At 48.6% G+C, this 27,288-nt stretch overlaps 1 protein-coding gene across 1 annotated transcript in view; it reads right to left on the reverse strand.

Moving 5' to 3' along the window:
* Positions 1 to 27,288, reverse strand: part of KIF7 (kinesin family member 7) — a 295,905-nt gene that overhangs the window by 195,102 nt on the left and 73,515 nt on the right. The window contains exons 4-5 of the mRNA XM_078683208.1: positions 7,101 to 7,647; positions 4,483 to 4,608 (exon numbers count right to left, since the gene is read on the reverse strand). Coding sequence (XP_078539334.1) covers positions 4,483 to 4,608; positions 7,101 to 7,647 — 673 coding nt within the window. The remainder of the gene's footprint in view (positions 1 to 4,482; positions 4,609 to 7,100; positions 7,648 to 27,288) is intronic.

The following is a 27,288-nucleotide window of genomic DNA, read 5'->3' on the forward strand; positions in this document are numbered from 1 at the left end:
ATTGAGACCGCTGATACTTTTGTATAAATAGTCCTATATCGCTGCCTCATAAAAATGTAGTTTATTTAGGAGCCATAAATCACTAAGAAATTAAGAGCTACGCAGCCTCATCAATGTGAGCAGTAGAACACGGTATCCAGTATATAGTAACCAGTTACTGAAACCTTGCTACTGCTTTACCAGCATTTTCTCTCCTCGGCCTCGTCACATCTCAACAATGATGGCCTCCTTAAGTGCATGTGTTGGTCCTCGATACACACATCATTCAAGGCGCATAGTCATGGGTGGAACGCATTCCGCTCCTTTGCACCTTTGCAAATAACGTGCAAGATTTCCCACGTCTGAGAATGATTTGGCGAGACAGAAACCTCCCTGCTGACACGCTGGGAATCTCGATACACTGCAAGGTAAATACAGAGCATATTAATTTCAAATACGAAAAATAAACAGCGTGAAAAATAGGCCCGGGTTTCCTCAGAAACCTGGCGAGCTGTGTCGCGTGGCGAAAAGAAAACACGCGCCTCGCTAAGAATATAATTTCCAGGAATGCTCCTTATTAATTTTAGTCAACCCCATTAGGCATTTCGCTGATTTCAGCGACGCTCTGTACCTAATGAACGCACTAAAAAATTAAGAAAAATGGCAATAATGACTGTACCACAATAGTTACCGAGCGAAAGCGATGCTGAGAAATAGGCAGAACGAATGTTAAATTACACGTCGTCAACGCGGTGAGCGCGCCACCCAGTTGGAATCCTGCCATTCACTGTGCAGGCCACCTTCTATCTTGAAAACGCGACCATTTGAATTCTTGGCAGCTCTTGGTGGCAGCATGCCCTGGGCATCGGATAGCCGGCGCCAAACAAGCATACGAAAAATCATACACACAATTCAAGGCAGACAAGCATTGGCCGCGCTCGCGAGCGTCATAGCTAGCGCCAAACAAGCATATGAAAAATCGTAAACACAATTCAAGGCAGACAAACATTGGCTGCGCGCGCGAGCGGCCGCTAGAAGTGATCTGTGGTGGAGGTGGGGGAGGGGGAGAAGCAGGAGTTGTGTGACGGAGGAAATACAGATGAAGGCTGCGTGCGTGCACGCAAGCTTGAGGCCACCAAAAGCCTGTGGTGGCACTTTCAAAAGCCGCTTACAAAATGTCTCGCAGCGCATGCTCTAACTCAGGCAAGACCTAAAAATGACTATGATGCCTTATTCTGTTCTTAGGGCATTTGAAAAGCAGAAGAAGGCTGTATTGCATCAGCTTTAATGGAACTTGAACACATGGTTTACAAACATTCAGCGCTGTGAGCCATGCAGCTGCATGTGGAATGTAGGGTTTCCTGCATCATTCATTTATTTCTACTCAAAATGTGTGTTCCTACATTATTAGGAGCGTAGCTGTAAGTGATTCAAATGCTGTCCTCTCGTCCATGTTGCTTCTTTTACCTCCTACCCATACGTTTTGCTTTTTCAAATCTCAACCACCCCTGTCCCCGTTGTTTCATCTGCCTCACCCACCCGTGCCATCAATTTGTCACGCTCCAGTTCAAAACACTGCAATCGCCACACTCCAATCCGACTCACCCGAATCCACCTCACCCCACCTGAATCCACCACACCCCACCCCAATCCACCTCACTCCAACCCACTCTAGCCAAATCCAATCTAGCCCATTCATTCACCCCAGCCCACCACAATCCAGTTCACCCAACCCCAATCTAATCCACCCCAATCCAATTTGCCTCAATTCAATCCACCCCACTTTAATACAATCTACTCCACTCCAAACGACACCACACTTTGCCACTCCAGTCCTCCAAACTTCACTTCAACCCACCCCATCCAGTCCATGCAACCCCACTCCAATCCAATCATCCCACTGCAGTCAAATACTCCCCACTCTTCTCCAATCTACCCCAGTCCAATCTGCCCCTTACCTACTCTGTCCACACCCCACTCAATCTAATACATTCAATCCACCCCACTCCAATCCACCTATGTCCACTCCAATCCACCCTCTCCAAACCACCCTACTCTAATCCAATCCACCTCACCCAATTTCAATCCACACCACACCACTCCAATCCACCCCATCCAGTCCAACCACTCCAATCTACTCAATCCAACCCACTCTACCCCAATCCAACCCACCCACTACCTCATTTCACTCCAATCCACTGCACTCTACGCCACTGAACTCTACTAAACTCTACTCAACTCTACAACATGCTTCTCCCCTCAATCCACCTTACGACACTCTACTCCAACAAATCCAGTCTACAACACTAACTTCTCCCCACTCCACTCACTTTTAGCCATGCTGTACAGCAGCCACACTTGTCTACAACATGGCAAAAACACATTGCCAAAGTCAATTCGTCTTTTATTAGCGAGATATATTGGCTTTGCCAGTGCTTGTTAAAAACTGGAGTGGGATTTTTATTATTGTATTTGACCGTTTTAACTGCTTTTGTTCTTCTGAATGCTTTACACGTTTTCTTAAGTTAAACCTGGCGGCTCTATGCCAATAAAATCAAGTTTTGAGCTCAAGAAACAATTATTGAACCTTTACTGGACCTAGAAAGAATAGGGACAGTATGACTTGTTGTGGACTATCCTCCAATTAATAATGTACTTTCTTTTATAACGAAAAATAAAAAAAGCTGTATGCAGTAATGTATATATGCTTATGTGTCACCTGTCATGCACAAGTATGAATCCGGACACTACAGCAGCTCCAGTGTGAGGATGTATGTGTGCGCAAAAGTCATGAAGCTGTGGCTATTTTGGCTTTTGACCCTAGTGTGCTGATGTACATGTATATAAGCTCCAATGCACTGTGCATGCATATGTCATGACACAAGAAGGGGAGGTGGAAAACAACAAACAGGGCTTAGTGCGATGGAAACACAAGGAGTGCGGTGTTAGGGATAAGAAAACGCATGGAGTGTTGGCATAAAAGGAAAATAAAAGAAAGTACCTGATGTGGAGCCATTGAAGGATACAACTCTCTGGGTGAGAAATGCAAGAGGTAAACAAAAATTGAGTAAGAAGCAAGCAAATCAAATTGGGAAGAAAACTAGCCAATGCTAAACAATGGGCTGACCCAATACTAGCACTACAGTTTTGAAATGTATATAAAAGGTCCTTGACAAAAAGTCAGCATAGTTGTCTGCATGAGAGACCTAAAAATGATGGATATCATTCGGATGTTGGGCGGACCATCACCAACAGGCCGTCGGTGGTGGTCCCCCCAACATTTAGTGTATCGGTCAGACAGCTGGATTACAATCCGGGAGGTCAGAGAGATTTGGGCAGGGGGAAAGACCGCCACCTCCAACAGACTCAAGGAGCGCGTTGGGGCGGCGTCGGAGCCTAATCCCTACAATGGGGGTTGTGCCTGCTGAGGCACTACCATAGTGATTAAGATGCCCTTTGCCTTAAGCAGATGGAAAGGGGTTTTGGAGGTCCCAAGAAGGCCCCTGTCACCAGTGGGCCACTGGAATGTGGCCTGGAGGAGCACATGTGATGCCCCCCAAACATCCATGCACCGTGTGCCAGGCACCACATGGTGTCTAGGGCCACAGCACAAGCCACAAAGGAAAAGAGCAGTTTTCAGACCACCTGCACTACGGTCTCATTGTAATCAGGCAGGTGGGACCGCCGACATAGTCGGTCGGACACCTGCCCGATGCGATGGCGGTTGGACTCTTGTACGACCGCCATCCTAATGAGGGGGCCGACTTTTCTAACATTACACCTACATCACACTGAGAACACCTTTATTGCCATAACACTACCCCAATACAACTATTACAACTGGGCCCATACAACCCTAAGACCAAAGAAACAAGAACATGAATGTCCATTTTGAGTTTAGAATCTAAGAATACCGAAGTTCCAGACTTCATTTACGGGTGTCGGTGATTGACCCAGATTACCTGGCCACCAGGATTTTGAACATATGTCTTGATGATTAACCAATGTTAGGATCTCGTTTTATCAGTGCTGAACTGAAGCTCAATTTCTTTCATCCAAATCCTGAGAGATTTTATGCATTTTTGGGACTTCTTCTGAGCAGGTAGAAATCACCATCTAATCCAACGACCATTTGGTTATCATCAACATGCTACATAGTGTAAAGCCGAAGAGACAGATGATAGCAGCCAGGGGCTGCACATAAATTGTAAAATGTTTTTAAAAAGGCTGATGAAAGAGCCTTGAGAGTCACCACATTTGACACAGACTCCTTATATACCCTTGTGTCATCGCGACCGGAAACTGAATCACGCATCAGAAAAGTCTCAAGCCTGGAAGGATAATTCCCAAGGTTAGAAATATGTGGAAGATATATCTATGAGAACATGGAATACAAATTTGGCTGAAAACATATTTGGTTTCATTTAGAGGAGTGCTAGAAAGTGAACAAAACTGAAGGCCAACTGAATGAGCAAACAAATGTCCTGCTTATACAGTACTTACCTGGAGAGTGTATTGTTCCATTGCATCCTCAAGGGCTGCCAGAAAGTCCTTGTTCTCCTCTTCCAAACGCTGTACTTGCCTTTGTAAATCTAAAATGCATGGGTCCTTATCAGTCTCTTTCTCCTTCTGCAAGTTAATACGAGAACATTATTATAGCAATAAGAACAGACACATAGAAGAACTTTAGAAACTATTCTGAAACATATTTGATGACCTATGAGGTCCTGAACTACTATGTGGACAAACCTGACTGACCAATTTGGACTTTGCAGGTAGCCCATTAAACAATGTAACTTCAAAGGTCTGTCAGGAGCATCACTGCACAACATCACTAGATAACACTACCAGTGGGTCACACTGTGTGCGATAAAACCACAAACCTTGGATACATTACGCAGATCATACCTGCTGATATTTAATCGGGCGAAATATGTCCAGTAAATACAAAGACAGTGAATTTTGATGCGTAAGCTCCAAAATATACATATTACTTCCCATTCAAGGAGAATCTCTCATATTATGTGTTATTTATCACAACCGACTTAGCATACCCCATAGTATGGTTATTTATCAGGTGGCATAAATATTGCACCCAATACTGGCCCCACTCCAAATGAGGGAATAAGTACTTGAATCTGGCTGCAAACTTATATTGGACAGAACCTTACAGTCATCAGTTTCATAGGAAAAAAGAAACTCCCAAGTGCCAAAACAATATTGAACCAGTCAGAAAAATCATCAACCATCTACTTAAGACTTTTCCTCCCATTTCAAGTTCTGGTTTAAGAGAGATCTAAAAAAACTGATGTAATTGGGGGTGTTTAATTCCCACTCTTAAATGAAATAAATCTAAAAGATGGTGCTCAGTTGAGGGGTATTGTAGTGTTTAACCAATCACAGACATACCCTTAAGGAGCACTCACAACTTTATGTTAATGTTATGTTAAAAATTTATAGAGCGCTCAGCTGCCACAGCAAAGTGGCGTCCCGGCGCTGTAATGAAAGATAACACAACCAGAAGAGAAAGCCAGAAGAAGCACAGAGCAGATTTAGAGAGGTGGAAACAGAAAGGTCTTGATGGCTCTTCTAAAGGATAGGAGATCCGGTAGGGCACGGATGTCGACGGGCAGAGTGTTCCAAAGACTCGCTGCCAGTACGCCAAAAGAGCGACCACCAATTCTGGCTTTCCTGAAGCGAGGGACACATACTAGGAATTGACCCGTCGATCGTAAAGTTCTGGAAGGGGTATAGTAGGAGATTGCCTGTGAAAGGATAGGGGGAGAAGAGAGCTTCAAAATCTTAAAAACCAGGCACAGAGCTTTGAACTTTATCCTCTGTCCAACGGGCAGCCAGTGTAGGTCATGGATGGTACGTCTAGCAGAGCAGAATTTAGGCAAGCCAACCAGCATTCTGGCCGCTGCGTTTTGCACGCGCTGAAGGCGTGTAAGTTCAGCTTGGTTAGCGCCCAGGAGAAGCGAACTGGCATAGTCCAATCAGGAGAGCACCGTAGCTTGGACAATGAGTTGCCTTGTAGGGGCATCGAAGAATTTAAAAATTGGTCTGAGGCTCTGAAGGACCCCAAAGCAGGTGCCGGCAACTTTTTTAGTGTGAGGGATGAAGGTCAAGTTGGAATCGAGCCAGACCCCAAGGTTCTTAGCTTCAGTCACCGGGATAGGGGCTTGACCCAGCTCCGGGGGCCACCATTGGTCACCCCATAGATGAACCTGTTTACCCAGGACTAGGACCTCAGTCTTTGCTGTATTGAGTTGGAGACAGTTCTCCGTCATCCAACTAGCCACCTCCTTGAGGGCCGTCTGAAATTTGGGGGCCTCAACCGCAGGGTCCCCATTTAGTGCAACCGCTAGCTGGGTGTCGTCCGCGTACGACACCATAGTTAGACCCCATCTCTTAGCGACAGCAGCCAGCGGTTGCACATACAAGTTAAAAAGGGTCGGGCTAAGTGCCGAACCTTGCGGGACCCCTTGGGAAGTGTTACGTGGGGCAGATTCAAATGGAGGAGTGGAAACTTTGAAGGTGCGTTCTGATAAAAAAGAACGGAACCATTCCAATGCCACGTTCTCCACACCGGCCTCACGTAGCCGTTGGAGAAGGATGGAGTGAGAGACAGTGTCGAAAGCGGCACTGAGATCCAGAAGGATCAGTGCCGCCGTCTGTCCTAGGTCCATCATCCTCCGCAGGTGCTCCACCATTGCCAACAAGGCCGTCTCCGTGCTGTGGCCTGCACGGAAGCCATTCTGAGATGGATCTAGAATGTCAGAGGCTTGAAGATGGCAAGACAGAATTTTATTAGCATGTGCCTCCGCAAGTTTGGAGACCCATGGGAGGAGAAATTCAAAATAAAAACCTAGGAGAATTAAGAATACCTTCACAAGCGACAGGGTGGGAAAATGCATATTATGCAAATCAATAAAAAAAACTTAATCTGCAAAACTCTTTCATTAATGAAGCCTTCTTGTACCCTCCTCTCAGTCTAGGAAACATGCGCTGTTGGTTTGCACTCACAAAAAATTCCATTGAAAATTTCAAAACAACTGATTTTCCAAGGCTCTTATTGCGTTTGAAAATGAAGAATACACAAATAAGCTGGTGGCTCATACCTTGCCCTTCAGTATCCCCCGGGCGTGCTCTTTTGGGCTGCGCTCTTCTGCTGTGGTGCTCTCGATTCCACTGTCCAGCCCGGAAGAGGAGGTAATCTCACTCCGCTCCTCTTCCACTGCACACAGCCATTCCTTCACGTCCAGGGCCTGGTTCACCGTCAGGTTGCCCTGGGCCTGCAGCTCTGTGAAGAGGCGATACGCGTCATCCGTGCAGCTTCGATAGTGCGCGCACTCCGCCAGGAGCCGAGACACGCAGTCCTCAGAGGGACGCCACCTCACAGACTTCGCAGGATCCGAGTGACTAATAATTCGAGTTTCTGACCGGTGTCGCTGCTCCAGGGCGCGCTGTAAGTTCCTTATCTTGTGTTCCAAGCCCTCCACTCTTTCGGCCTCCTTCCGCCAGTTCACAACAGCTTTGTTTTGTATGTTCTGTGCTCTGGTGGCGTAGTTCAAAGTATTCAACGTTTCATCAAAGTCAGCAGAAGACGGGCTGATGCAAGCAATCATGGCCGTCTTTGCATTCCCACCGAGCGAATCCTTCAGGATCCTGTGGGACCAGAAAACAGATGTTTAGGGCGGCGGCAAAAGACAGGCAGCCATACAACTATCAACAAGAAAATTATTTTCAGGGCAAACCGACAAATCACAAGAGTCATTTACAACAACGTGCTGCCAAAACAGCAGAATGAAAACTTGTGTCTCATTTCTGTACCACATGCAAGTATTTAGACCAACACAATTATTACCTCGTCAACAGTTATTCACTTTTCGGGTGTTTTACTGGTGTATGCTTCTCGCAAATATAGACGGGTTATGTTATCTTTTGAATATCTCTTTTTTTTATATATATATTTTTAAAATTTTTACAGAAGGAAAACAGTATACAAAGCTCAGTCTTATTGCATGACAAGTATACATTTGGCAGGGCAGTTCAAATTTTCTATCACACATAATATCGCAGCATATCAATGACAAATTGACACATACATTGCATGTAACTCGGTCATCCCGCTTAACATTCCGGCGTCTATGGGAAATTTACACAGTGCATCCAATCCCCCATGGATCGTAACCTTGACTACAATACGATACGTCATGCTCACATGGGCGCTATCCCCGTGCCAGGGGTAAACTGTGTCTTTAGCCCACTCCCGTTGGCTCCTTATCCTGACCCTGCTGGGGAAGCTGGGCTGTTGTTGCATGGCTAAGAAGGTTCGAAAAGGGCCCCAGATATCTTTGGCCTGGATGTCAATGGGATAGTATCAGCATACATATCGCTTTTCGTCGTGCAAGTTGCCATGCTCTGCAGCCAGCCTTTTGTTGTTGCTGCCCTTTTACTGCCCCAAAAGATCGCTACCTCCCTCTTAGCCAGGAGTAGGGAAATAGCCACGAATCTGCGAACCTTCAAGGGGAGCTGCACCACATAACCCAACAATGCTATCTCAGGCAGAGGTGTCAACGGAATGTGTATCATTGTGCTGAGGAGTTTGTGGACGTCTACCCAGAAGACGTGTATCTGGGGGCAGGTCCAAGCAAGGTGTGCAACATCTGCTTGTGGGATCGACAGCGTAGGCAGGGGTGTGGCCTGGATGGATCTATTCTGTGCGTTCTGGCGGGTGTGATATATAGTCTACGCGGGTATTTAAAATGCAGCAGTCTGTGTTTGCTATGTAATGACAACGTGCCTGTGACCCTGCAACACGCCTGCCACTGCTCGTCTGTGATTGGAGTGCCCAGGTCTGCCTCCCAGGCCGAACGAACCCTTGTGTCGTCCACTGGTATCACAGCGGAGCATTCTTTGTAGAGTATAGATACGAGATGCAATCCCTCAGCGCTGTCTATCACCAAACTGAGCAGGGAGAATAAGGGCGGTTCTAGTGGGTAGTCAGGGAATGTAGATCGCAGTGCCGCACGCAGCCTAGTCAGCACAAATCGATCCATAAATGTAGCCTCCGGAAACAGGGATCTGTCCTCCATATCAAATATGTGGGCTTCCGGGAAGAAATCCCCTATCTTGTGAAAGTTAAATTTGTCACACGTCCTTTGAACCAGTTTCTCGCCCGTGATAGGTAGTAAACGAGCATTTGGTAGGTGAAGGGAAGAGGAGTACACTAGAGCTGTTTGGGTACGTTTACCTAGCTTTAGCCATGCCCAGCTCGTGGTGTATTTATTTATTTATTTTTGACACTTATAGAGAACGAACAAATGCCCACCTTAGGATCTCTATCAATACCGGTTGGTAATATTGAGGCAAGGACATCTGGAAGGACAAAGTCAGATTCTGGGCAAAGATAGGGGATTCTGGCGTCGGGATGATACCAGCTATGTGCAAAACTAGCTTGGGCTGCTAGATAATAAAGATGTAAATCGGGTACCCCATAGCCGCCTCGATCATAGGGGAGAGTAAGCACCTGCCACTTTACCCTGGGAGTTTTGGCGTTCCAAACTAGTTTAATCAAAAGGGAACGCAAAGTGCCAAAAAAATTGTTGGTGAGAGGACTTGGTATATTCTGAAACAAATATAAAAAATTTGGGGAGTACTATCATTTTTATCAGGGCAATGCGGCCCGTCATGGAAAGTGGGAGTTTGAGCCATGAGTCAATCCGGGTTTCTAGCTGGGATATTGCTACTCCATAGTTACGTCGTATCACCTGCTCAGTGTCGCGGTGGATGTGGATTCCTAGGTACTTCACTGAGTCAGTGCACCAATCTAGTGGGAATTCTGGGGACCAGCGACATGTCCCCTCTGTCAGCGGGAAGATGACTGACTTGTGCCAGTTAATTTTCAGGCCCGAGAAGTTGCCAAATCGGATGATCTCTCTCAATAGTGGGTCCAGATTTACTTGGGGATCGTGTACGTACAGGATGGTATCGTCTGCATATAATGAGACTAATAATGGACCAGTTCTAAACACCAAACCCCTGTGTAGGTGTCTTTCCTGATAGTGCCTTATGAGGGGGTCCATTGCTAGGATGAATAATAAGGGGGAGTGGGGACATCCCTGCCGCGTACGACACAATAAAGTAAAGGGGGCAGATAGCGTCCCATTCAGTCTCAGCCTGGCCGTGGGGTAAGTGTAAAGTAAGGCAGTGGTGTCTATAAATCCCTGGGGCATTCCCATGCGCCTCATTATTGAGAGAAAGAAGGGCCACTCCAAAGAGTCAAACGCCTTTTCAGTGTCTAATAGGATTGCTGCTGCAGGAGTCTCTGGGTCTAGCCGGTGAAGAACATTGAATAGGGTTTTGAGGTTAAATGCTGTGGAGCAATGTGGAATGAATCCCGATTGGGCCGGGGATATTATTGATTCCATTAATAGGGATAGTCAACATGCTAAGGCCTCTGCTAGGATTTTGTAGTCCAGGTTTAAAAGGGACAGAGGTCGATAGGAGCTGAAAGGAGAGGGTCTTTGCCGGGCTTCGGCAGTAAGATTATTACCGCTTCCCGAAGGGTGGGAGGGAGTTGCTGCGTCTCTAGGGCCTCTGCATAAATATCCAAAAGGTGTGGGGTCAGTAATTCTCTATATGCCTTATAAAATTCAGGCGTGTAACCGTCTAGTCCCGGGGCCGTGGAGGTGTTTAGAGCAGCGATAGCCTCGTAAATGCTATCCGTGGTTATGGGTTCTGCTAAAAAAAATCTTGTATGAATCTTTCTAGATAGACTAATGCAATTTCTGATAAATATTCTTCCTGCTCAGAGTGATCAGTTCCCAGTTTGGTGGTATATAACATCTTAAAATAGGCAAGGAACTCATCCTGTATTAACAGGGGGTCTATAATAGTATGGCCTGCTGCAGAGTGCAGCTCTGTAACATATGATTTCGCGTACTGGGGTCTAATCATCTGGGCTAGTGTCCTGCCGGGGCGGTCTACCTCCCCGTAAACTTTGGCGCTATGATATTTGCCCATATACAGTATTTCCTTCTCTGCGGTTTCCTTATATTGCATGAGTAAAGCCGTTCGTCTTATGTCATAGTCTGGAGCAGCAGCCGCCTTATGGGAGGCCTCTAGTATGCTCAGTTCTGTTTCCAGGCGGGAGAGTGTAGAACGCAAATCTTTAAGGGTCCCTGCGCTCTTGGAAATACAGACAACCCTTAAATAGGCCTTGAAACCTTCCAATAATACCGCCTCGGAATCAACAGAACCAGTATTTAAATCAAAGTATTCCTCAATGGCTTCCGACACTTCTTGTCTGAATCGTTCGTCGTCTAGCGCCCGTGTCGGGAATCTCCATTGCAGTTCGTACCCTTCTGGTCGAGGGACAAGCAGACCCAGCAGTACTGGAGAATGGTCGGAATAGGACCTGGGGAAGGTGCATATGTTGGAACCCAACCTGTCAATTCAGGGGAGGCCAACCAGTAGTCAAGGCGGGTCCAGGTATCGCTAGCCCCCGTATAGTGTGTGTGCGTGGTGTGTCCCGGTTCACGTGCCCTCCCTATGTCTGCTAATGCAAGGCGGTCACACAAAGAATGTAGGGTTTTGCGAGCTCTAGGTTTTGGGTCAGGGGCTGCTGATGTTGTATCTAATCGGGCTCAAATGTAACATTGAAGTCCCCACCAAGCAATAGAGGAGTGGAACCTAGACGTGATAGCTTTGCATGAAGGTCATGGAAAAAAGCTGGGAAATCACTATTCGGGCCGTATATACAACCCAGTGCAATCTTATAATAGAACAGCGTGCCCACTACTATGACAAATCTACCGGAAACATCATACAATACTGAGTGACATTTAAAGGGGAGACGTTTATGAATCAAGATGGCTGTGCCCCTAGCGTAGATACTATAATTATTGAAATAGCAGTTTGGGCCCCAGGACGATGCCAATCGGGAGCGGTCTGTAGGGGGGAGGTGAGTTTCTTGTAACAAGGCTATGTCGACTTTATGCCGGTTCAAGTATTGCAGGACCTGCCGACGTTTCCGTGTATCATTCAGGCCCCTGACATTCCATGTCATCAAAGTGACAAGAGAGGGGCCCACAGAATGCCCTATGTGTGCCATAGCTGTGCGCTAATCTTTAGAGTAGTGAACTGCCATTTCTCGCATCCTGCCATTGCATCAACGACTGAGCTAAATCTGAACATAACACAATTGAAATACCACAATTCCCGTCCCCCTCCCTCCCTATACCCAGCCTTCCCGCCCAATCGGAAAGGCAATAACCTATTGCCAACATTAACCCACAATGTCCAATCCGTTTGACATGTATTTAAGTTTAGCATCACAGGGCACAAAATAATGCAACAATCACAGTTAGAGGCGTACACCAAAACGGGGGGACATTCGCTAACCAGTATTACTGTAACTTTTGCAGAATAATGTCAATATAATCACCCATTGTCCTTCAGATCATAAACGCAGCGGCAGTATACTTAAACAAGCATTTGCAATGCAATAGGTCTCGGATTAGGATAGTTTGAGCTATTGGTTTTGTAAATGAGAATTTTTTTATTTATGTGTTGGTTTTGAAAATAGCGAATTTAATAGCTTTGTCATTTACAATGTCAATACTTTTATCTTTTGCAAATGTGACACCTATAGCATTTGTAATGCAACATGTTTTGTATTTACGTGACTTAGATGTATTGATATTACAAATAACAATGGCTTTTCATTTTTTTAAATAATTAATACTTAAATAAAAGTTATTGTAATTTATAATGGCAATAGCTTAAACTTTTGTAAATAACTTTTGTGAAGATTATGTTCAGTGTATTTTATTGTGACGAAAATCCAAGAACAGAAGTGAAATATTAACATCTTTTTGTGACATTTGAAATAAAGCTTGAAACATTGAGAGAACATATTTGAACCAGTTGTTGTTGAATGGTTGCACAGATTGATGCTGTGGTGTTCAGTGATGCGGTGGTGGCGCATAGTGATGTTGTGGTGCCCCTGAGTGATGCGGTGGTGGTGCGATAGATAGAGTGAGGGTGATATATAGATAGAGTGAGGACGATAGATAGAGTGAGGGCGATAGATAGAGTGAGGGCGATAGATAGATAGAGTGAGGGCAATATATAGAGTGGGGAGAGGGGAGATGGAGGGGAGAGAGGGGAGATGGAGGGGAGAGAGGGGAGATGGAGGGGAGAGAGGGGAGTGAGGAGAGAGGGGAGTGAGGAGAGAGGGGAGTGAGGAGAGAGGGGAGTGAGGAGAGAGGGGAGTGAGGAGAGAGGGGAGTGAGGAGGGAGGAGAGTGAGGAGGGAGGAGAGTGAGGAGAGAGGGGAGTGAGGAGAGAGGGGAGTGAGGAGAGAGGGGAGTGAGGGGAGTGAGAGGGGAGTGAGGGGAGAGGGGAGTGAGGGGAGTGGGGAGTGAGGGGAGTGAGGAGAGAGGGGAGTGAGGAGAGAGGGGAGTGAGGAGAGAGGGGAGTGAGGAGAGAGGGATTGGAGAGTGAGGAGAGGGATTGGAGAGTGAGGAGAGGGATTGGAGAGTGAGGAGAGGGATTGGAGAGTGAGGAGAGGGGAGAGTGAGGAGAGGGGAGAGTGAGGAGAGGGGAGAGTGAGGAGAGGGGAGAGTGAGGAGAGGGGAGAGTGAGGAGAGGGGAGAGTTAAAAGAGGGGAGAGTTAAAAGAGGGGAGAGTGAAAAGAGGGGAGAGTGGGGAGAGGGGAGAGTGAAAAGAGGGGAGAGGGAGTGGGGAGAGGGAGTGGAGAGAGGGAGTGGAGAGAGGGAAGGGAGAGAGGGAGGGGAGAGTGAAAAGAGGGGTGAGTGAAAGGAGGGGAGAGTGAGGAGAGAGGGGAGAGTAAGGAGAGAGGGAAGAGGGGAGGGGTGGGAGAGAGGGGAGGGCAGAGGAGAGAGAGGTGAGAGGGGAGGGTGAGGAGAGAGGGGGAGGTAGTGAGGAGAGAGAGGAGAGTGGTGAAAGGGGAGAGTGGTGAGGGGGGAGAGTGATGAGAGAGGATAGAGTGGTGAGAGAGGATAGAGTGGTGAGAGAGGAGAGAGTGGGGGAGTGAGGATAGTGAGGGGAGAGGTAGAGAAGAGAGGGGAGAGTGGAGAGAGGAGAGAGGAGAGGGAGGAGAGAGGAGGGAGAGGAGAGTGAGGAGAGGAGGGTCAGGAGAGGGGAGAGAGGGAGGTGAGTGTGTAGGGAGGGGAGAGTGGTGAGAGGGGAGAGGGGGGAGAGGGGAGAGTGGTGAGAGAGAGGAGAGTGGTGAGAGGGGAGAGTGGTGAGAGGGGAGAGTGGTGAGGGGAGAGGGAGGTGAGAGAGGGAGTGGAGAGTGAGGAGAGGGGAGAGTGGTGAGAGGAGAGAGTGGTGAGTGAGGAGAGTGAGGATGGAGAGGGGAGATTGAGGTGATAGGGGGAGGGGAGAGTGGTGAGAGATGGAAGAGTGGTGAGAGGGGAGAGTGTGAAGAGTGAGGAGAGGTGAGAGATAAGAGGGGAGAGAGGGGAGGAGAGAGAGGAGAGAGAGGAGAGGGGAGAAGAGAGATGAGAGTGGGGAGACTGAGGAGAGGGGAGAGTGAGGATAGAGGGAGTGGAGAGAGGGAGGGGAGAGGAGGAGTGAGGAGAGAGGGGAGAGTAAGGAGAGAGGGGAGAGGGGAGGGGAGAGAGGGGCAGGATTTCTGAAGTGACTGATAGCCGAGAAGGCCGGTCAGCAGAGAAGAAGAGCGTGGGGTCTTGGAAGAGGGAGGGAAGCGGAGAGAGGGAGGGAAGAAGAGGTGCTGGGGGAAGAGGGCCCAGGCGGTCTTGTGAAACTCGAGCTGCAGTACCAGTGGGGGAGGGACAGCAACACTGAAATGTTGTTGTTTTTCAACAAAACATTTGGGAGCAAACCTGGTGGGCTCGAGCAGGGGCATGGAGAGGGCATTTTAGAAGGAGTGATGCCTAGGTGAATTAATCAAATTGGTTACGCAGCAGGAGGTGGTGCGGGACGGACGTCGAGTCAACAAAAAAAAAATAGTTGGAATGAAGTGACTGATAGCCGAGAAGGCCGGTCAGCAGGGAAGAAGAGCGTGTGGTCTTGGAAGAGGGAGGGAGGCATTCCAATGAAGTGTGGTGCGAGGCGTGGGGGGTGGGGGAGGGGTAGCAGGGGACCAAGTACACAAAACAAGATATGGCATCCCTCTGTGCGAGTGTGTGTCATTAAAAGGCGCACGGCCTGCAAATAAAAAAATTGCATCAACTCCGAAAGCACACACCTACCTCCTCTCCAACGCGGTAACGAAATTGCAGTAATCTTATTGCCAAGTCTATTGAACGTCTAGGGGTCTGAAAACAGAAGCAAGTCAGCGAACTTTGTCTAGGGCAAATTTAAATCTACAGCATGCTGCATATAACTGCTCACTGTTGAAAGAGTTAACAGACATGCACACACTGCTGCCTAAGTAAGCAGAGTCAGACAACGGGTGGGTACTGGTGGTAGGGGGGTATCCGCAGTGCAAGGTCTCAGCGTTTGTTCTACGCCGTGCACTGAGAAACCCACAGCTGCATTTCTGTTCGGAGGGGGAGGGCTAATGCGAGGAGGGAGCGGGAAAGCCAAACATAAAGAGGCAGAGACGGAAGGGAAAGATAAGGCGGGCGTAATATAAATGCCACGAATGCCATCCAAAACATGGCGAAGGCACATAGACGAAATTCTCTTTGAGGCAGTGCGCTTTCTCTACAACACTGGAGAATGGAAAAGTTTACATGTATGGGGCAAGCAAAGGGAAGAGAAAAAGAGTTGCCGCCACCCCACTTCACTTCTAAACCCAAGGCTGCACGTTCGCATAGAAAAATTGCTGAAGCCATTTGTAGCCCAAGTGTTGTTTTTGGATCCATTTCACAGGGGATCAAATCGAGGACAAGCATCACCCGAAGGCAGGCACTAAAAGGGATCGCGAAAGCAATCGCTATTGTAAACGAGAGACGGCCTGGCGGCCGTCAAAGTGAAAGCCGTGGGCAGTGAATAAATTCGGGGAGGAGAAATGCCTGAGGCACAGCGCACGCTGGGGGATGCCTGTGGGAGGGAGGCTGGTGGCTTTGATGTGCACGCGCTTTTTAGGTCAATGCGCTTGCGCATTGAGCCTTTCTTTTCAAGGGCACAGCATCAAATCGCCCGATGGTTAAGCTCTGGTTAAGCCCCAATATCTCTCGCAAGCTCAATGCGCAAGTGCATTGACAGGCTCGACCTAAAAGGATATGTTTTCAGCCCGGTCCAGATGAAGAGAACAGGTCGGCACTGGCGTCAGAACCGCTCTGAGGTGGGGAAGAAGACACAACGCCTGAAGGGCTTTTGTTGTTGGTTTTGTAGGAGTGACAGAAGTCCTGTGCCTCCGCAGGAGTCTCAAATATACGGGAGCGCCCGTTCACTTCCACCCGTAACCTGCCAGGGTATAACCTGCCATATTTCAATCCCAAGTTTCTGAGGGCGGCTTTAACTCCCTGAAATTTCCTCCTGGCGTCTTGCATCATAGTGGTGAAGTCTGGGTATACGGACAGCTTGGAGCCCTGCCATGTAAGATCTCCTTTTTCCCTGGCCATGCGCAGTATGGTGTCTCTATCGCGGAAGTTTAGGAGCCTTGCGATAATGGGACGTGGAGGGAGGCCTGGATTGGGCCTCGGGCCTAAGGATCTGTGGGCACGCTCCACCATGAAGGTCGGGTTGAATGCTTCTTTGCTAAAAAGATCTATCAGGATGGACACTACCAAATTGTCCATACGTCCAGCCGCTGTGGATTCTGGAACGCCCACCAGGCGGATGTTGTTTCTGCGGCTCCTGGCTTCCAAATCCTCGTTTTTGATAGGCACCTTCTTCAATAGCCGCTCCATTCTGTCGATCCTCTTCAGGGAATGAGGTCTCAGGTCTCAAGGTCGGATGTTCGAGATTCTGCCACGTCCAGGCGCCGGTCGTGGATTTGCAGTTTAGCTCCCAGGTCCACAATGTGCTTATCAAGGGTATCAAAGCGGACATCCAGTGCCTTGAATCCCGTACGCATTTCCTGTAGCAAATGGCCGAGTTGTCCCATTTCTTCCATGGGTGCGGTAGGGGGCTGTCCGCCTGTCGCCATGTCGGGAGGCGGGTCTTTGTGCATAATCGTCGATTTCTCGAAGGAGAGCTGGCCTTGCCGTAGGTCTTTTTTGCCCATGCCGCGTTATTCCACTGCGGAGGGGCACAGAGGGGCACTGTGGTTGCCTGGGGGCTGGGTCTTGGGGGCCGGTGGAATCAGCACTCCACGCACCACTGCCTCTGAATTATAAAACCCTTTCGGTTGAAGAGGGCCCTTGGATGGTTTCACGTGGTGGCGAGGGGCAGTAGTTGTTTATTAATGGGGCTCCAGGCGTGTGTGCGTGAAGTCAGATCCCCCAGGTTGCAGCCAGTATTTCTCGGCGGGTGAGCAGGTTCAGGGACGTGCCGATTCCAGTGTGGCTGAGCTTATGTGCAGTATGACGGGCCAAGCTGCTACCCGGCGATGGCAATGGGGCCCTGTGTGGCAGTAGCAGGCCCAGCTGAGGTGGCCCGGGCAATGTCTCTCTTAGAGCACCACGGCAGAAAGGCGGAGGGGGGGTGCGGGGGGAGGTGCGCTGTTGGTAGAGCGCCCGGAGGGCCGTAAATGGTGGGGCGCTACTCTCTGCACCTCTCGGCAGTATGGAGTCTATGCACCGGCCCTCCTCGCACTCGGCTCCGCCGCAGCTGCAGACCACACACGGGCCGTAGGGCGCACCACGCGTGGTTGAGCCGTTACGCACTCGACTCACCCGCTCTCATCGCCCGCCGAGCAGCACAGGCAGGTTCTCGGGCATCGTGGCTTCCTTGATCCCTCTGATCGCGCCGGCTCCAGTCCGCTGGGCAGTAGGCGTCCTCAGGCACTCGTCCCAGCCGCCATCTTGAATTTCGCAGCTACAAGCCGCTTTTGCTGTTTTCGGGATGTTCTCCGGGTCGATTCGCGGAGGGAAGGAACGGGATCGGATGATGCACCTTTCCGACGCCCTGTGGTCGATTTTTGGCCGCTTTGACAATGCTGGTGTGTCGGATGAGTTACAGGATACCGGAGAGCTCTAGCTCAGCACGGCCATCTCGGATGCCAGCTAAGCCACGCCCCATCTTTTGAATAGCTCTTTAACCCACTGGTACGGCCTCTTTTGTGCAGCCCATTGCCTTATTTACGCTTTGTCACTCAACTGCGGGCTTCCCGAGACATGTTGTTGTAAGATAAATTCCACAGAATGACCAGAGGTAGCCAGGAGGTATATTTCATGTAGAAGGTTTATTGGATGGTTCAGTAGTTTGTTCCAGGTTACATAGAAGTCTTAAGAAGATCTTGTAGAGGTCCTACCAGGAGCAGCTTCATTGCTGCTCAGCCCACTCTCTTCAACTGTCATTCTCCACACACAAGCAGGCACACTCACATTCCACTATCTCTGTCATCAGGCATTCTAACATTCCACGAAGACATCACATTCATTCTGGCTGAGCAGCTAAGGAGGAGATGCATTTGTAGAAATCATATAACACATCCCGTTCCCTTGGACAACAATAAACCACTATAATTTGCAACGTTGCAAGCCGTCCAGGGAAAGGTATTTTAATCCATGCCTCAGGTGCATTCCGGTGGATATACCAGTGTGCGGCATCATCTCGGCGGTGCTTTGTGCGCTCTCAGTGTAGGATATGTGACCTCTGGGCTGCGTCTCGTCTGTGTGATGTGAATGTTCTTGGATGTAGTCGATAGTGTGCAGGTTTGTTTCTGGAGCTTGTAGCTCCATCGTTGAATGACGCGGTGATTGAGTTCTAATTCCGGAGAATGCAGGTAAGAGACGGTGGTAGGTCAGGTGTGGCTCATGCATGATCGAATACACGGACAGGCTTGTGCACGGAGGAAGGCGGGTTTCTAAAAGAGAAACGCAGTTGAGAGCATCGTGTTGCCAATGGTTGCTTTTGGCTCGGCAGCGGCTGTAGTTGAGGTGCAGAGGGTGGGCACGAAGGATAGTGAAGGTGTTTGATGGCCAGTGATGGAAGCCGCACACAGCAAAAAGCAAAGATTGGGAATATAAATGTGGTATTCACAGAGACGCAGACTGTATACATCAAACATGGTACCTGCGTTTGATTTGCTGATCAGTAAAAAAACGCAGATATTTTGTTATGTTACTTTAGTTCACAGCAGAAGGAACACCAGGGAGAAGAGAGTACTAGAGTGAAAGGGGTCAGTACGAGGCTGTAGTGAGGCCAGGCGGGTGTTGTAGGCTATACACAAGGGTGTGGTAAATTCTGCTCAAGACTGTCTAGTAGGCCGCTTCCGGTCATTACTTGGCAGGACAGTGAGATAGAGAGAGAAGCCTAAATTAGACAGAAGCATGGATTATCCTCATTTTATTACAAAACCGGAGGCTCATAACATGCAGTCTTTTCTTGCTATTTATTAAATAGCAGCCAATCAAAAAACAAAGTTACATTACCCAGAAGACCTGGATAGAAAACTTCAAGTGATGACATAATAAAAGAGGCACCAACAGAACATAGAGTTAACCTAATAATTATCTTGACAGAGCAACAAATCCTCTTTTCTAGCTTCTCTAAATCAATAGAAGTTATTTTTTCAATGATCACCTTTATAACATTACTGTTGTACATGGTTTTAGTATTTTAATAGTATGAATGCTTATTTTAACGGCTATTGTTTCCTCTTTACCGCTTGATATGAGTGTGTGTGTGCGCGCACCTCCATTGCGTTTGTTTCTGTCAGCGAAGTCTTTGCGTTAGTTTCCTCAGTTCTGCAGCGGCCTTCCCTGATGAATAATCTGTAATGGACAGTTTCCTTTCTGAGAAGCCAGGGGTCCATCATAAATGAGAAACAAAAATCTTTTCTGATTCCATCCCAATGAGTGACACTCCTGGGTTTTGTCATAGACTTTGTGGCAGCAACTCTCAGTCTACCATCAAGGAAGATGGAAAGGAGGAAGAACAAAAAAAAAAAACCCAGAGCTCTAGAAAACTTTGGGAAAATCCTCCACATAGGTAGCTAACTTTCCCGGCTGGGAGGTATTCTCTCAGCATCAATACAAGCCATTTTTCTGGGCCCCTTTCATGACAGATACTAACGTTTGAAGGCTTACCACTGCCAGAGCATGCCTTATGTAGTCTGTGAAAGTGCCTTTATCGGTAGAAGCAGAGGAGGAGATAAAGTGGGGCCTTTCCCACATGGAAGCACGGAATGGGATCGCGTTCTTTGTCTCCAACCTAGACTTAGTCAGACACCAGCAATAGTGGCTGTGGGGCTCGATCTCTTTGCCTCAAGACTTGATCAGGTAATTTAATTGAAGACCGGCTTCGAGCACGATGGGCATTTTTCTCCAAAATTAGAACAAGGCTAGGCTTTCCTGCCATTTGCAATAATAATGTGGATATCGGCGCAAGTAAGGAGGCAGCAGTCAGACCTGGTGGTGGTGACCTTGATTTGGAGATCTCATGAAAGCAAGTTCCAGTAGAACCGCAAACTTTAATGATTCTCTAATTTGTCTACACCCTTCTCTCAGATTTACTCCTGGATCCATCGGGGAAGCCTCATTACCCGACAGTACAAGGAACACTTAATCTTGATGAACTGAGGACAACAGGGAAAGACAGAAAATTCTTCGACTTGCTTGCCAAGCTCAGTCACTCTTAACCAAAGCCCGGGCCGATAGAAAGATTAGACAGTACAGGTCAGCTTGGTCAAGATGGTTGGATTAGTGTCTGCAGTAGAATTTGGTTCCCAAAGGGTCAGGTGTTCTCTATATCCTAAATTATTACATAGAAGTGGATGGCAAACAGGTCAGTAAATATCCTGCGTTTGGCTATTTTGGTGAGGCACTCCTCTATCGCAGTTCTCCTTGTGGGCGAGTACCCTGTGGGTAGGAAGTGGCTGAGTGTTATTAGTATATTTTTACCCCGGGAACGAATATGTTCCTCCCTTTGGAATTCAAAAATGGTTCTTAATTTTTTCATACATGGGCTAAAGAATAAATATCTCTCCATGAAAGAATTGTCTGCCAAGCTAGCCATGCTCTTATACTTGGTTTGATGCAGGAGAGTCTCAGATGTCAGAGCTCTGGATAGAACAGGGAAAGTATTTACCCCAGAAGGGATTAGTTTTCACTTATCCAGGAGTAAAAAATACCATTATGAGTTAGTTTCATATCTAGCATTAAGGGATTCTCTAAAGTTGTGTTCTGAAATGCATCAAAGCCCATGAAAGCATGACAGATGAATTGCGCCCTCCGGGAGTGAGACAATTTCTTACTGCTATCAGAAAACCCTACAAATCAGTTTCTTACCCGAACATAGCCAAATAAATTTGTTGGGTTATGCAGGAAGCTGGCACTGAGCCCAAAATATTTGGTGCCCACTCTGTCAGATGAGCAATGGCTTTAAAAGCATTTGTGCGGTGCACTGGGTTAGAGGATATTATGAATGTGGCAGATTGGTCTTCAGAATCAACCTTTAAAAGGTTCCATTTCAAACTAGTCTTAGATGTAGCTCCTTATCAGTCAATAAGCTTTTAGCAAGCATAATTCTAGACTTCGGTCCTGGCATAGAATGTAAAACATTCTAGCTATCGTAACAGAAAGTTTTAATTCTATGTAGGACTTGGAGGCGAGGATTATCTGACTAAATAACCACAAGTTGATCCCCTCTGGACAGATGGAAAAGGGAACGTGGGAATCGGAGGGAAGCTTAAGTGGAACATGGTAAAAATTATGTTCAGAATTATATTGTTAACAAAGTTGATTTTGGGATGCATACATTGTGGTATATATCTGCACTGGTGATCAGTGATGTAACAAAAGCCCCCCGCATGGCGGGGGGGCCGAGCTCCAGGGGGGCGCCCTCAGCACAGCCCCCTGGCCATAAGTGCCCAAGTAAATCCGGAAGGGGGCCCCTCGAGGCACTTTGCTGAGGGCTCCCTAAAGTTGTGTTACGCCACTGCTGGTGATATTCATCAGCTGAACTTCATTCTACCAAACAGTGAAACTCTTCTTTTATTTTAGTTAATAATACTTCCAAACAGGAATAACTGGGACAGATTGCTCGGTGCTTGTTGCAGGAAATAATAGGAATGGAGAGCCTGACAAAGGAGTATTACGGACATTAGTGCTCTGTGATAGGCTGTTTTTTCACTCTAGTTCTTATAGCAAAGTTAGTTTGTTATTGTTACATGGTTGCTGAAGAAAAAAGAAAAAAACATAGCATAATCCTCGCCTCCCAGTTCTTAATAAAATGTAAACTTTGTTAGATTAGCTGGGAAATTTTACATTCCACACAATGCTCTGCATGGACATGAGAAAGCAGGAAATATGGTCAAAGTGACCACGACATTAATGTACCAGGAACACGTGCTAGGAAAGGCATATGGTTAAGTTACAAAAAAAAGTATAGTATTGTATGACCCGATGTTTTCTAGTGATTGGGGACAACGAAGGAGACCATAGGCAGGATTCATATAAATGAACATATAATCAATGTGCAAAGGCACCTTCCACCCATTCAAATTATTAATTCTTAAAGCTGTGCGATATCTAAAGGAAATGGAGCATAATAAAGATGTGGCTATGAACTCAGAAGCAGACTGTAGTTCAATCATGAAAGTGTTGGGCTCCATATGAACAAAAAACATATTTAGGAAGAGAAAGACAAAGATAAGTGTAGCAGAAAAAGGTAACGCACCATTAAGGCAGAAAAATCAGGGTGAATTACATGCAAAATTAAAGCTAAGCATTGACGGCAAACATTTTACAAGTGAGGGAAAAATATAAATTACAGTATGTGGTAAAGTTCTATCCCCAAGAATTAAGTCCCAGTTTTTCAGGAAAAACAATTCCCATGCTAGGTCTTTTCAAGAGAAATGCAGAAATTATTTGGCTAAAGAAGGCTGTAAGGCTTTCAAGTAGTTGAATTAAGTTCTCACACGCATGAAAAACATCTGTGAGGTACCCAACGCATTTGGGTGAAGAGCATTTAATCATGCAGAGGAAAGGTACTCTGAGATTAAGGTGTTAGAGCAATGGGGGGGCGTGGCTAGCCGGGCAGCGAAATGGCCGCTCTGTGAGTGAGCTCCGCCGGCTGCATCACCTAATCCTTAATTGATCCTGCTCCGAGACCCTGGGGACCCCTGCTCTACCCGTGGATGGACGACAAACACCCATCGGCACATGGTACCGCAGTTTGCAGAGCCTACGTTGCCGGGCTGCTGAGATATCGCCGCTGGCAGGTCGGCCGACCTGCCCGCCTTCCGGGACCCGCGGCTGCGGAGCCGGAAACTGGACGCCGCGACCTAACGTAGAACGCGGCTTGAGAGGCCGCTGGAGCTCCGCTGAGACGGGAGGCGGGAGCCCGGCATCGAGGAGATCGCGGCCCAGAACTACACTGGTGAGTCCCTGCTGCCTTTGGGAGGCAACCTGAGGCGCGGCTGGCCCGACAGCGAGGTGGACCTGACGATCCCCATCTGAGAGGCGGCCTTTGCAAGTACTCCTTGTTCGGGTCGGCCATTTTACTGAGGCGGACACACACTGATCGGGGCTGCTTGTGATCGGCTAGAGGGCCGCGGCCAGGGGCTGCTTCTGAAGGACAAGGAGGAGTGGGAAGCGGAGGTGATTTGCGGGGGAGGCGGATTCACACTACTGCCCCCCCACATATATGTGCTCTGGACAGGGTGCGAGTCCTGGCATTATAAGCTGCACCTGCGTTGCCACTTGCACTCCTTTGGCCTGGGATGCCCCGCTGTAAGATCGGAGCCCTTACTACTAGCCCCATTGCCCGGTGACCCTCGCTCGCTGCTGTGCGGTTGGTGAGCCCGCCACTTTGGGCTCTGGTAATATTCTGCGCCACACACTGCCGGCGGAAGGAGCCGGATGAAATACACACGGGACGTTTTGGAGAGCAGCCTAGCCATACACACCCTGGGACATTGCTCCTACCGTTAATACACCCCACCGGACACTGAGCATAATACCATAGGAAAGTCGTGGTTTGAACGGGGCGCGGAGTGCCACGACGTCGACGCTGCCATGGGGGGGAAAAATGAAGCTCGGCAGCCCAAGATCAGCTTCGAGAACAAACGCCCGCCTAAGCAATCTGTGACTGCAGCAGATGGAGGTGAGTCGTCGTCGCAAGGAGTGCCGGCAGACATAGACTTTGGAGCACTGATCATGGAAGTGAGGTCCAGCCTGAAAAGTATCGACACCAAACTTGATGCCATGGCCTCTCAGCTCGAGTCGGTGAAATCCAAAGTGGATGCCCATGAGACCAGGTTGGATTGCTTAGAGAACAGGCAAACTGAATGTTGCGAATTCCAACAGCAGGCCAAGCAACACATCACGGACCTGGAGAGAGAACTGGGAACTCTACGGGCTAAGTCGGATGATTTGGAAGCGCGTTCCCGTAGGTCCAACGTCCGAATAACGGGTATTCCGGAGACGACAAACATTGGCAAAATGGAGGTGTATGTGACGGACCTGCTGCACGAACTCTTTGATCCGGCCCTCTCGTCGGTGTTCACGGTCGAAAGGGCGCATAGATCACTTGGCAAGAAACCACCGGTGGGTGCGCCGCCTCGGCCTATCCTTGCTAAGCTGCTAAATTACCAGGACAGGGATCTTATCTTGCGTCTGGCCAGAGAAAAGGGTAAGATCACACATAAGGGCAACAACATTTCCTTTTTTCCAGACTTTACCCCCCTGGTGCAAGCGGCCCGTAAAGAGTTCGTGCCGGCTAAGAAACTGCTGGTGCAAGCCGGTGTACAGTACTCGCTGTTGTATCCGGCGAAACTAAAGGTGGTGTATGATAATGCCACACACTTCTTCACGGATGCGCAGTCCGCGCTCAAGTTTGCCAAACACATCAACGGCCAGGGGGCGAGACGGAAATCGCCCAGGTTGGAAGAACAATCTGCGCACCTCAGTGATAATGACTGATTGAGCTGCGGTTGTAAGTACTGTGATGTATCTGCTTGGTTCACTCACGGCTAGATTCGTTGCTCTGATGGCCCCAGCACCCCCTACTATGGGACAGGTATTGACTTTGGCATGTTTCGTGATCTGGCGGGACTCCACCTGCATTTCTGTTGCTATCAAGGCCTTGCTACCTGTATAGATATTGCTGGGGGAATGCTGATTGATCATGGGGTGGGGGTACCCTTCGGGCTCAGGAGCTAATCACTCGCATGTAGCCACCCTGTTTCCACAGGGGTGTACGCCAGGAGCACCTCGCCCCCATGGGGTGTCTCCCACTGTTTTTGATGTTGGGTTTTCGCCACGCTTTGCGTGTCTTTAACAGGGATATGTCACAACCTGATTGGGGGGTTGGTGAGGGAGGAGGGAGGTGGGGGGTGTTCGATGAGTTGTTGTTTTTAGTTACGAACTGGTGCACTGTTAACTGCTCTATATCTTCCTCTTTGCGCAGGTGGTTGTTGTGTGTGACTGGTGCGGCACTGGGGGTCCCGGGGGGGGAGAGCCTGGTGGGAAACCTGCTGCTTCTACGGCGCTTCAGGGATGGGGGGGGTTAGACTATGGACTTGGAACATTCGAGGCCTTGGGGATTATAAAAAAGCCCAATTGATGCATAGTATGTTGGCTAGACATAATATAGATGTTTGTTTTCTGCAAGAAACTCACCTTAACACAACCCCTTCGCCCAGATTGAAACATTCAAGATGGTCAAATATATATTCAGCTATATATTCTAACTATGCCAGGGGGGTGGCTATTCTTGTCCGTAGAGGGTTGGATTGGCGGGAACACACTGGTGTGCTGGATAAAGATGGGCGGTATGTTATACTTCATGGTTCCTTGAACGGGCGACCGATAATACTATCTGCCATTTATGGTCCGAATGTGGATGATCCAGACTTCTTTAGACACGTCTGGGCACAAATTGCATTGTTGGACTGCCACTCGATTGTTGTGGGTGGTGATTTTAATGTTGTGCTGAATGATGACATGGACCGGAGAGGTGCGAGTAGGCCCACACATGCTAGAGCGCGCCAAGCTGTCCTGGATGTAATGGGGGAGGGGTTGTTATCAGATGTGTGGAGGGTCAGACACCCGGAGGAGAAGGTGGGAACTTGTTACACATGCCATCAATCTGCTTGGTCCCGACTGGACTTCTGGCTGGTGTCGCCGGAGGTGGCGACGTGGGTGACGCGGGCTGACATCCAAGCTAGGTCACTCTCCGATCACGCCCCCTGCATGCTGGAGTTGTGTGTGCCCGATACCATTCACCGAGCGTTCACATGGCGCCTGCCCCCTCACGCCCTCACAGACCTGGTGTTCACTGAGGAAATCCGAGCGGACATTGTTAAATATTTTGCAGAGAATGAGGGTTCGGCTTCCTCTTAGGCCATTGTATGGGACGCCTTCAAAGCGGTTATCCGGGGCCAGTGCATAGCGAGGCAGACGGGGGTGCTGCGTGCTATCCGCCAGACGCTGGCCGGGTTAGAGCGGGAGTTGAAGGATCTGGACCTGGCCTTCTGCCAGGACCCAACTTTGGAGATTGCCGGTAGTTTAAAGACCAAACTACTTGCCTTCAGTGAGGAGGCGCAACGGGAGGTGAAGTTCCTGGGAAGACAGGCAGAGGCCCGCAGATATGGGGAGGGGGACAGACCCAGTAGAACCCTAGCTAGGTTAATAGCTCCCCGTACACAGTCGCACTACATACATACCATTCGTGACAGCACGGGCTCTCTGGTTATGGGACAGGAGGCAGTACTACACGCCTTCACTGACTTCTACGCGTCCTTGTATGCGTCCAGACAGCCCAGTGCCCCAGCGTCCCTGGAGGGTTTCCTAGATTCTATAGCCCTAGTTTGGTTTAACGAGCATCACAGGCAGTACATGGACCTCCCAGTTACCGCTCAAGACATTGCTCAGGTAATAAAAAGCATGCCGGCCAATAAAGCCCCTGGCCCTGACGGCTTGACGACGGCCTTCTACAAAACATACGTGGAGGAGCTGGCGCCGAAACTGCACTCTGTGTTTGTAGAGGCCATGGAACTAGGCTCCCTCCCGGACTCCATGAGAGAAGCCGTAATCATCACATTATTGAAACCCGACAAAGACGAACTGTCCCTGGACTCCTATAGGCCCCTCTCCCTGATTAATGTGGATGCCAAAATTTATGCCAAGGTCATCGCAGACAAATTGCAGCCACTGTTGCCCATCATAGCACTCCCGGACCAATCTGGGTTTATACCTGGCCGGGCCACGTCACACAATCTTAGGACCATCTTCTCTGTCCTACATTACCTACA

This window comes from Lissotriton helveticus, chromosome 3_1, assembly GCF_964261635.1.
Source record: "Lissotriton helveticus chromosome 3_1, aLisHel1.1, whole genome shotgun sequence".
Taxonomy (NCBI): domain Eukaryota; kingdom Metazoa; phylum Chordata; class Amphibia; order Caudata; family Salamandridae; genus Lissotriton; species Lissotriton helveticus.